Source organism: Harpia harpyja, chromosome 4, assembly GCF_026419915.1.
Source record: "Harpia harpyja isolate bHarHar1 chromosome 4, bHarHar1 primary haplotype, whole genome shotgun sequence".
NCBI classification, from domain to species: Eukaryota; Metazoa; Chordata; class Aves; order Accipitriformes; family Accipitridae; genus Harpia; species Harpia harpyja.
The window spans coordinates 80,008,575-80,020,136 of record NC_068943.1 but is presented as its reverse complement, the minus strand read 5'-3'; the positions used below and the strand labels follow the sequence as shown (position 1 = coordinate 80,020,136).

General features: G+C 53.3%; 1 protein-coding gene and 1 gene segment (V, D, J or C); one reads left to right on the top strand and one right to left on the bottom strand.

Moving 5' to 3' along the window:
* Positions 1-4,568: 4,568 nt before the first annotated feature.
* On the top strand, positions 4,569-6,898 carry LOC128140718 (T cell receptor alpha variable 1-1-like). The segment is given in 2 exon segments: positions 4,569-4,682; positions 5,634-6,898. Coding segments are annotated over 2 exon segments (543 nt in total).
* Positions 6,899-6,976: 78 nt separating this feature from the next.
* On the bottom strand, positions 6,977-8,059 carry LOC128140734 (feather keratin Cos2-3). The gene has a single exon (XM_052784938.1). The coding sequence runs from the start codon at positions 8,057-8,059 to the stop codon at positions 7,754-7,756; it is 306 nt and encodes a 101-aa protein (XP_052640898.1). The 3' UTR covers positions 6,977-7,753.
* Positions 8,060-11,562: the final 3,503 nt, after the last annotated feature.

Below are 11,562 nucleotides of genomic sequence, written 5' to 3'. Positions count from 1 at the left end.
CAAGACCCTCTTTCTCCCAGGGGCTGCTGGTGGTGGAAGGGAGGGCGCTGCATGAGAGGTGGAAACACTCTCTTGGAAGCTGTTTCCCTGAGGAATTCTTCCTCGAGGTGACTTCTGGCTTCTTCCTGTCAATGACCTTCTTTCTCCTATTCCAGCCAGGCTTTCTTTGTCCATGGTCATTGCTCACTGGTAGCCTGATGGTGCAAAATGGGGCTACAACAGCAGAGAGAGTTTCCTTCCCTGTCTGCAGGTGAGCCCTGAGCCCGTTTTACTTCTTCCCTCCCTGGCCCCCACACACTCTACTAGTCCATTTCTCCCCACACCCCCTTCACCTCTGCAAAGGTCTCGGGCATTGGCTTTGGACTGCAGAGAGGCGCCCGGAGGGAGGCCCTCATCCTGATCTTTCTCGTCCCCAGCAGCTCCAGGTGCTTAGCGGTCCCAGGCTAGGGATGGAGCTGCGCACACTGACTCTTGCTGGGGACTCTCCAGGTCGGCTTCCGCTTTCTCCTCCTCTGCTGACAAAGGAGTTTTAGCCTTTTCCCACCTCTCCGTCTTTTGCTCCTGTCTCCTGGGTTGGGCTGGAGGAAGGGGAGGGTCCAATTCCCAAGTGTCAGCACTCCTGCTTCTTAGCAAACAGGACTGCAAGCACTGGGGCTGTTTCTCAGAAAACATCCAGCAGGGACGGTGCAGCGGTCCGGGGCAAATGTGGGCAGTCACCGCAACTTGCACCCATAGGATGTGTGAGTCAGGCCAGAGACTGACTGCAGGTTTCAGCTGGACTCTTGTTCTCATTTAGATCTCACCCATTGACATCACAAGTGAATGGAAGGAATTGCACAGCCACGTACACACAGGTGCACGTGAAAAAGTGCTCACATCCACACACGCAGGGTGCACACACGTCCCCATCCCTAGGGTCACAGAGGTGTGTGCGATCACAAGCATGTATGTACACAAATGCACATGGTCCTTGTACACATATGGAAGTGGAAGCACACACATGTGCCTGCACAAACACAAACATTTCCTCACGTGGGAGCACACATGAAAAGACATGTGCATGCACATCCATATGTAGATGCACATACCTTAACCCTCCAGGACATGTCATCACATAAATGTTCACATGTGCTTATACGCACCTGCACCCTCACACTTGCATGTAGATATATATGCAAGTGCCGGTACGAACACAGATATAGATGTGCTCATCTGCACACAGTATGCCCACCCACATACACTCACATGCACACTCAAAACACACACTTACTTTCTCACCTGCAAAAAATGTGCACGTACACAAACACAGGCACAGACACACACAGAAATGCACTTGTTCACACACACGTTGGCAGACACTCACTCTCACATGTGCAGTTGCAAATGCAAACACGTAGGCACAAATACGCCCACAAGAACAGACAGATGCACAGACACATGAGGAAGCACAGCCTCCCCCAACATTCTGATAACCAGGACTCCACCAGCCAGCTCTCTGCCTCTGTGCCCCTCACCTTTAGGCAAGCCCTTGAAAGCCCAGTGTTAAGAAGTTAAATCAGGCACCAGCCATCCCTGGTGGATTAATGACAGCAAAGGGCTTTTGTGGGTTGGGCAGAAGTGGTTCACCTGATTGTGTTCTCATTAGAGGAAAGAGAAAAGGTGGATTGGGGTCCAAGCTGCAGGGTCCTTTTTGGACATTCAGCCTGTTCACATGTGAGTCCATTCATGAGAGACAAAGTCAAAGCTAGAGACAATCCCTATTGCTGCAGCTCCAGGAGTTGCCCACCTAACAAGGCAAAGAAATCCCAAAGTCTGACAAGGTCCAGCCAATCCCTGGTGATCGCTGTAGGGCAGTTGTGGAGGTCTGGGACCAGTTCCATCTTCAAAGCAGGGAGAGGTGCTGCCCTGACATGCTCACACATCAGCAAAGGGTTGTGTGTCTGGGCTGAGCCAGATGGCCTGCAGCTGCAAATGCTGAGGCTGGGACTCCAGAAAGGAAGCTGGCCTGATGAAGTTGCCTTAAGATAAGTATCCTCTTTTCAAAAGCCAAACTAGTATTAATCAGCAGGTGGCATCCGGAGGAGATTTCAGACTGCCTGAGCCAAGCCCTAACATCTGTCAGTTAACCTGGCTCATTAGAGCTGATGGAGCTGCACTGCTGGAGAAGTCTGTCTCTGCATCGCCTTTTAGCACTGGAGCAGTCCCCAGAGCCACGGGCGTGGGGACAGGAGGCTGTGCCCAGCGCTGCACAGGCGCCAGGAGAAAAAGCCTTGTGCCCTGAGAGTCTCCTAGAAAGGCTGTTTTTTTCCAAGGGTCCTCACCTGGTCTGGAAGGCTCCTATGCAGGTCCCCCTCCAACCGTGACACGCCTCCCTTGGAAGGAGTTCAGCTCCTAACTATGCTCTGCAAGTGCAGCATCAGGAAGGAAGGTGCCAGCCACATGGGTTTGTTAGCAATCTTCTCAGAAAGCAGCTGCAACATTGCTTAGGCTAGTCAGCTGCTGCTGTTGTAAGGAAGAAATTTTTTACGATAATGGTGGTGAGGCACTGGAATGGGTTGCCCAGAGAAGTTGTGGATTCCCGTCATTGGAAGTGTTCGTGGTCAGGCTGGACGGGGCTCTGAGCAACCGGATCGAGTGAGAGATGTCCCCGCCATGGCGGGGGGTCGGCCTAGATGGTCTTTCAAGGTCCCTTCCAACCCAACCCATTCTAGGAGTCTCTGACAGCCCGAGCCATGCCCGCCAGGGGGGGCTGCTGCTCTGCTCGCCGGGGCCACCTTGCCCCACCCAGCCCCTCCGGGCCACGGGCCCCGGGGCGCTTCCCCTGCCGCCAGGCATTGTCGTCAGCATCAGCACTGCCACCGCCATCGAGCATCGCCATCGCAATCGGCATCCAGCTTCTTCCGAGCTTCTCCATCGTTTCCCACCACGGGATCTCTTCCGGTCCTCGGAAGCCATCCCGCAGAGGCAGGAGTTTGAGCCCAACACAGACACGAGACAATGACGTAGAGGTGACCGAAATCCTCAGGCTTTCTCCATAGGTCCCAGACCATGAGGCTGTTGTAGAGGATTTGGCTCCACACCAAATGCAGAGCTTTTTGGGGTGCAGGTGAAGTCCCAGAGATGGGATGAAAGCTTGGGCGTGCCTAGGGTCCGAGACACAAAGGGGGCTCAAGGGGTGCCAAGGTCATGTCTCAGAGGCAGTCAGAAAGAGAAGTGCTATGTTTCCCAAAGGGGTCGAAGGTCTGAGGTTTGCTGAAGCTGAAAGCCGTCCACTGACCAGAAAGATTTCTGTACAGCTGGTCCCCAGGGAAGCCCGCATGGCTCTAGTAGCTCACTCAGCTGTTCAAGGTCCATGCTCCCGGGCTGCAGAAGCAGAGGGGAAAACCTGGTTTCTGCAACGGCAGAGGCCCCTGTCCTGAACTGGCAAAGGACGCCTTCTCCAGGCATTCCTTGGATGGGCTTCCAACAGGCCAGGTTGCATGCTAGCCTCAGTGGTGGTGTCTGGGAGCCCAGGGCAGCACAAGCAGCTGTGCCCTTGTAGGAAATCAGACCAACTGCACTCTGAGATGTCTTTTTAAAAGGGTAGCCAGCCAGGGAAGTGATCCTTCTCCTCTGTCACTCCTGAGACCATGCCTGGGGTCTTCTTATTTCTCACTCTGTTTTGACCCTGAAAATTCTCAAGTACTGGAATGCACTGTTCACAGATATTGTACAGGCTCTGGCCTTGGAAATTTTCCAGGCATGACAGGCACAGCCCTGAGCAGCCTGATCTAATGAGACCTGCTCTGAGCAGGGACTTGGAGTGGGTGATCTGCAGAGGACCTATCCAACCTAAATTGTGCTATGGTAAGAGTAAAAATAGTGTGGCTACAAGGATTTGTTAAAGGCTACAAGGAAGGAGAGGTCAAATGCAGATCCTACTTGTTTTGAGGAAACCGAGAATGGAAGGGTTATGGTCAAGTGAAAGGACTGTTTAGTTGCATTTGAGTGGTTTGTTTTTTTTTTTCCCCCAACAAGCTTTTCAGAAGCTGATTTATGAGATTTATGAGATGGGATGGGCAGTGTGGCTAGAAACGTCCTTTATCGGTTCCTGAGATATCTTCTCCTGAATAGAGGGAGAAAGTCCACAGTGCCTGGAGGGGCTGAGTGGGACAGTTGGTGTCTGCAGGGTTTGGGGTTGTTGACCATTGTGTTTGTGAGAGCTGCAGCCTTGGGGTGTGCTGAGAGGAGCTTGGGGCACCATACAGGAGCCAGGAGAGGCCAACTCAACCGTGGTCTTGAGGTTGGTGAAACAAGAGGCACGAGGCATGAAGGAAAGAGAGACTCCCAAGACATTGCAGAGGAGGATGTGTCAGAGAGCTTGGTCACCAGGTGCATGTCTATCCCCCTTTAACCCCTCACCTTGGAAAAGCAAAGGCGTTGTCTGCAGGAGCAACACGTGTCCCTGCTGGAGGAGGGAGGACCACAGCACGGGCAATTCAAGCATGCTAAGGAGAAGCATTTTGTCTTCCCTGTTTCATTCTTTGTTGCCCTCGCCGAGTCATTTCCGGCAGCTGTGCTCTCTCAGGGCTCTTGGTGGGGACGTGTGGCTTTTTTGAGTCTCTCTCACACATGCAGGAGGATTGGTCTCAGCATGCACCTCGGGTATCTCATCCTCGCTGCTTTCCTGAGGCAACCACTAGGTAAGCACTGGCTTTGACTGGAGGCTTGATTCCTCTTCCCCCCAGGAGACCCTCACCCCCTCAACAGTTCTCTGCAGGGAGCTGCTCTTGAATTATGGGCAAATGTTGGGAAACATCAGATCACACGGGTGGATTTGCACCTGCTTTCTCAAGATGCAGATACCGATGGAAAAGAAAAATGAGACCAAGAGGAAGCACCTCCTCTGCTGATCATCTTAGACCCCTGCCCTTCCTTGTCTCTTGCCAACCATCCACCTCTCTCTGCCTCTCTCTGCTGATCTGTCTGGGCCCAGCGTTTCACAGACATATGACTGCAGAAGCTCTTTGCTCTCTCAGCAGTACCTATTTTCTGACGCACAGCACTTCTGAAAGATGATGCAGGGACATGAAAGCTCTCTCATCCCACTCTCATTCTTAGGGTGTGCCAGTATCTCTCCTGGCTGGCACATGTCATGCAGCATGCCCTGGCTATCCATTGCTCCTGTGTGATTGCAATGCCAGGGCTTCCTTTTCCCTCCCCGCTCTTGACCTTGGAGCCTTTTGAGAGCACAGGGAATGGGGAGCAGGATGAAACTTCTCACAGGAGTTCCCGGGTCCCTCACCCTGCTGCAGGTGTCCTGGAGCCAGCACAGGAAGGCCAGGCACTACAGGCTCTTCCCTGGAGCCTCCAGGCAGTAGGAGAGTGAGGATGGAAGACCTGGGTGAAAGCACAGCTCTCTCTGGGGGTATCCCTGTGGGAGGTTATTGGCATTACTGTGCTATGGGATCCACGCTGAGCTGAGGTCTCAGACCTCCTGCCCAAAGACACTCACCACCTTGCTGTTCCCACCCATGGGGGTCTTGCTGCAGAGCAGGACACAGGGAACTTTCTCCTCTGGCACTTTGCATCCCCTCTTGTTTTGCATCTTGGAGCCTTTCCCTGCACAGCCGCTGACCCTTGCTTTCTTCCAGGCACCATGGGGCAGACCACCGTCACCCAGCAAGAAGGACAAGTCACAGTCAAGGAGAGAGACACCTTCCAGACCACCTGCACCTACCAGGTCACTAACTTTTATGGATTGTTCTGGTACCAGCAGAGGAAAGGCCAAGCCCCACAGCTTATCTCATATCAGGCAGCAGCTGGCCCCAGGCGGAGTGGCCGTCTCACCACGTTGCTGAACACCACAGGGAGAAACAGCCTTCTCCGGCTGGAGGAAGTCGAGGTCTCTGACGCTGCCTTGTACCTCTGTGCTGTGCAAGACACGCTGGTGCAGGAAGCTTCTTTGGCTGTGCAAGAAGCCAGGGGAGAGAGGGCATTGGTTTGTGTGAGGCTGAGCTTGGGGGAAGGGGCCCTCAGCTCTCCCCTGGCAGTGTTGCTTGCCCTGTACACCCAGAGCTCTGCAGGTCAAAATCCTCTTCCAGGAGAGGACAGTGTCAGTGGCTTGAGAGGAAGAAGAAGGTGGTGAACGAGTCTCAGGTTCCCTCGTTTTCACCGTGGGTTATGTGGTTATCCTGCCCATGGCTTTGGAGAAGTGATGGGCAATGTAGGAGGTTGGGACCGCTTCTGCAATGGTTCCCTGCTGCTCTTAACTTTCTGGTTTTGTCTACTGCACATTGCTGCTTCAGGTATTCCTGCAAGCCTGTTCCTTAGAGTACCTGCTCCGGGATGTGTCCCTCAGAGGTCAGAGTTCAAAGTAAGACGAAAAATGTAAATAACATGCCACAGGACAATGCTCCTTCCAGGAATTACATGCTTACAACAATTTTGGAAAATACTCAGAACTACTCTGTGGCTCCTCCAGTTGCTGCATGCCTATGTGCTGTGATCCAGAGGACCTGCTGTCCCCCAGTGCACTGTGCCGGTCCTTGGAGGCCTCCTCATGCCCTGCCTCGTGGGCTTTCCCCAGCCCTGCCTCATTTCTTCTGCAGTGGGACCAGGCTGTACAACTCTGTACAAGAGCACAATGGGGGAAGAGACCTCCAGGCAGAGGTGGGCAACAGGCCCTGCCAGGAGAAGAGCCAGCTTTGAGGAAAGCTCCTTCATGCTCGGCAGAAGGCCAGGCACCACAGAGCAGCCATGGGGGCTTGGGCACTGGCTGCTGTCCTTGGGCTCCCTGTCTGGTGGGAGCTGGGGCTGTGTGAGAAGCATGAGGCCCCTGGTGTGTGGCCTGGCCAGGCTGATTTCAACATCAGCCTGTGAGTCACCTTAGCCCTGCACACCTGTGTAACTGCTGGGCTGTGCAGGGCACTGTTTGGGGGGTGGAGGGTGTAGAGGGTGTGTAGGTAGCATTCCCTTCTGCACAGGTTTGTCAGCTGTTGACCTCTCAGAGCCTCCAGCACCACGGGGCTCCTCACTGGGGGATAGCAGTGGTTGGGCTCCCCATCTGCAGGACCTGCTCTGAGGCCAAGGGGCCATACCTGAGCAGAGATGCCAGAATGCAGGGCCTGATCTCCACTGGCTGTGGAGCAGCTGAGTATGTCTTCCTCGGCTTCAAGAGGCAGTGACTGCAAGGGACCCATTGCCCTGTCTCCCACCCTCCCCTTCCTCTGCAAATGATGAAAAGTTCCCTTGCGTCCTCACCTTCTCCCCCCACAACCAAAGGCAATGCCTTTCGTCCTTGGCACCACGAGACAATGTCCACCAAGAAAAGGATTACGTGGAGGCAGAGGCTGTGATGCGGAAAACTTTAATGACTCTGAAGAGGGAAGGGAGTTCAATTCTAGAGGAGGCTGCCGGTGCAGGGAGAGCAATAGCAGCTGCTGAAAGTCTGCGCCCATTGCCCATGGTGGAGATCCTGCAGGACATCCATTTGCTTGCACCGCAGAGAGAGCGGGGTCAGCAGATGCCCCAGGTTGGGTCTGGGGATCTTACGGCCCAGAAGAACAAAAGAAGGCAAGAAAGAGATCGGAGGTAGTGGAAGGCAGGGGATTTAGACTTTGGCCATGTTTTCAGAGGGCCTCCGCTGCCCTCCTTTGGAAGGGCAGCACTGGATGTTCAGCCTCTCTGAAATGAATGGCCGGGAGCTCTGTCCTCAGTTCAGCATCCGCTGCTGGTTTTGGGGTGGTCCTTGCCCGGGCTGTCACCAGGGGCTTTAGCAGGGGGGGCACCTTCTGCCACAGTAGCGGCTGGTGATGCAGGAGAGGTCACAGCACCCGGAGTTGATGGGGACTCCGTCACAGCTGAGGATGCTGCCAACAGCAGCGGAGGTGGAGGAGCCCACAACGGTGTTCTGCGGGAAGGAGCTGAGGATGGGGCCAGGCAGGGTCACCACCACGGGGGAGGGCTGGATGACAACGGTGGAGTTCTGGCACTGCCTGACGCAGGGCTCGTTGCAGCTGTTGGCCAGTGGAGTCGGGCCGCAGGGCTGGCAGGGCTGGCACTGGTTGTAGCAGGACATCTCTCAGGTCCAGAAGTTTACCTGGGAGAGAGGGCACAGAGGAATCACAGCACTGGTACATGCGAGAAGCCGTCTGCCATGAGTCCATCAGCAAAGTCAAAGGCACCTGCTGAGCTGGGAGGTAGAAGCTGGGCAGTGAGGCAAGAGGGTTTCTCAGCCTTATCCAGGCACGGTACTGCAAAGTGTCACCAGGCCCAAAGAGGCTGCTGACTATCTCTTAAAAGAAGAGCCTCCTCAGCCAAGTCCCAGACACTCTCTGAGTGAGACCTTCACCTTTCTCTCCCCTCCCATGACAAGCAGCACCATGACCCAGCATAGGATTGAGGAGCATGCATCTGCATGAGCAGAAAATAACATGAGGAAAGGCCTTCAGACTCACCTGGTTCCCAAGGAGAAGGACGTGAGAGAGGTGGATGAGAGAGCAAGGAGCTGGGCTGGCTTTTATGGTGGCCCTGACCTGCCCCAGGCCCAGCTGGAGCTTCTACGGAAGTGACAATTTTCCAAGGTGCTCATGATGAACGGAAAACATCCCAGCTAATGACATGGGCTGGGTGGTTGTTTTCCCCGATGACACCTCTTCATTTCCTGGCTTATGCCGTACCCATTCCCTCATGGAGGCTTCTTCTGAGTGCTGGGATTGAGAGGCCCCAGGATTTCCAGGACAGGAACGCAACGTTGCTGGCAGAAGACTCAGTTCAGGTACTGGATGGGTGCAGTGCAGGCAAATGATGTTGGCCTGGGGCACACTGGTGGGGTTGCCTGTGGCCACGTTGACAGGAATGGCCCAGCTGCTCCCAGCCCTGCAATCCTTGACTGGTCACCCAAGGGCTTCCCTGTGTGAGGACGTGCCGTGTCTTTCTTTTTCCCTCCCTCCCTCCTTCCCAACTTGCTCCAATGTTCACTTGTGGTCAGCTTCCCAGGCAGGTGGGCTGCGCTGCTGGGTTTCAATCCTCTTCCTCCTAAACCTGCCCTCCGGAGAAATTTGTTGACCTCTTTTGGCATCTTACCGGCAGGGGATTACAGGGATCACAAGGGCCCTTAATGCAAACTGTTTTTCTGAGCATGCTGGGCCAGTGAACACATCTTCCACAAGGGTAGAAGATGACCACCTGGAAGGCACTTCTCGCTTACTGCAGCCCCCCACAGGGCAAGAGGCGGTTGAACACAACAAGGTTGTTTCCCTGCAGAGGCTGCCTGCTGCACTCCCAGGTCCTGAAGGAGCATTTGAGAGTCCATTCTGGTCCCCACTCAGAAATGCAGCAGGAGTTGAAGGAGGCAGAAGTTCGCCCCATGGCTTCCATGGAGCATGTCAGGCACTCACCATAACCCTAACCCTAACCTCTGGCCGAGGCTCCAGAGATCTGGAGCTAGACCGATATATTGATTTACATCAGACATCACTCACTACATGAAGCTTATGACACATTTGTTCGGGGTGTAGAGCAAGTTTTTCATCATTTGCACCAGCTATTTGAACCTGGTGGTTATGCTCATCTCCATCTTGAAGCGGTCAGCAGGCATGACTCTATATTCTCCTGCTGTGACTTTAAACACTGTGAACATTGTGGCATTTTTAGGCTGGGTCAGAACTCACCAACCAAGTAAAAGAGAGCCGTGTTTTGGTCAGACTTTCCACCTGGCTGTCATTATTGTAAAAGCCTTTGGGCGTGGGGTACGCAAAACCTGCAGTCTATCCCCCATTCCAAAATTAGAGACAAAAAGCGGTGCTATTTCTTTGATCTAAATAGCAGCAACAATTATCTCTGTTTTGCGGGGAGTGACATGGCACTTAGAGCCACAAGGGACCTGAGAGGTAGAGAATTGTTATGCAGAACAAAAGAGCTACAAGCCAAACTGGGGTGGTCTGTGCGGAGGAAAGTCATGCTGAATGACATCCCCTTGTTTGAGGGCATGTTAACATACGCACCATCCTCCTGTCAGAGGGGAAAAAGGATTGGGGGAGTTTTAAACCAAGCGACAACCTCAGATACGCCAAGACCTCCTTTTACATCTTTATTATGGTGTGAAGGGTGTCAGGAAGGTGTTTGGAGTGAGAAACTCTTGTCAGCTTTATCATACATTGTATAACCATGGCCATAGCTATAAATACCGTTGATGGCACTGCCTTCTCGTGACTGTGCATTTGACCTGGGGACAATGAAAAGGTGCCCCAGCTGCTGGCTGTTGTGCAGGTCTGGAGAACGCTTACAGAGGCGCAAAGCCACAGCTGTTAAAAAGACGTTGATTGTTTGGCTATGATTTTCTGTGAGAAGTTTAAGGCTGAGGCAGAAGAAGAGCACGAACGTAAAGTTGGAAGTGCGGGGTGTGCTATAAACAGATCTGTAATGTAAACCCGCACCAGTGTTTCACACCCGTGAACAAAAATCCAGAAGAAGGGCGGGGCTATATTATCTATGACAGGGAGTGTGTGCAGGAAATGGGATACATGACCTGAACTCCATTTTTTCCTGTGGAGATAGCACTGGATGCATGTACCTATGTGTAGTTTGCTGGAGTATTCCCTGACCTGATCCTCTTCCACCAAGGGTACATCTTTCTCTTGTTCCAGACTTTCCCACTGGTCTCAGGGACCTGGGATTCTGAAGGCTGGTCTTGCTAGTAAAGATTGAGGCAAAGGCGGCATTCAGCACCTCAGCTTTTTCCACGTCACCTGTGTCCTTACAGAAGCCTAGTTGCATTGACATCCGTGGCCAGATTCAGTTCCAGTTGGGCTTTGACTTTCCTAATCTCATCCTTGCACGCTTAGGTAGTGACCCTTAATTCCTCCTAGGTTACCTGTCCTTGCTTCCACCTCCTGTATGCTTCCGTCTTGTGTTTTGGTTTTGCCAGGATCAACTTGTTCATGCACGCTGGCCTCCAGGCATGCTTGCCTGACTTCCTCCTCATTGGGATGGTCTGCTCTCGAGCTTGGAGGAGGTGATCCTTGAATATTAACCAGCTTTCCGGGGACCCTCTGGCTTCCAGGGCCTTATATTAGGGGACGTGTCCAAGCAGCTCTTTAAAGAGCCAGAAGTCTGCTCCCCTGAAGTCCAAGGCTGTGAGTTTGCTTTTTACTCTCCTCCCCTCCCCTCAGGATCCTGAACTCCAGCCTTTCGTGGTCAATGCAGCCCCGGCTGCCCTTGAGCTTCACATCCCTAACAAGCCCTTCCTGCTTGGTGCATAGGAGGTCCAGCAGACCTCATTGGTCTCGCTGGATCCTCTATCACTTGGGTGACGAAGGTGTCTGGGGAGGTCCCTGCTGACTGGCAGGTGGCCAATATTATTGCGATTTACAAGAAGGGCATGGGGGAAGGCCCAGGAAACTGCAGACCTGTTAGTCTAACCTCAGTCCCTGGAAAAGTTGTGGAGAAGATCGTGCTGAGTGCTATTGAAAGGCTTTTTAAAGAACAATGCGCTCATCTGGAACAGTCAACATGGGTCCATAAAGGGAAAGTCCTGTTTAACTACTTTGATATCCTGCTATGAGAAGGTCACCTGCCTCG

What these genes read in the sequence shown, in the direction of transcription:
- LOC128140734 (XM_052784938.1), bottom strand. Translation starts at nt 8,059, where the DNA reads ATGTCCTGCTACAACCAGTGCCAGCCCTGCCAGCCCTGCGGCCCGACT.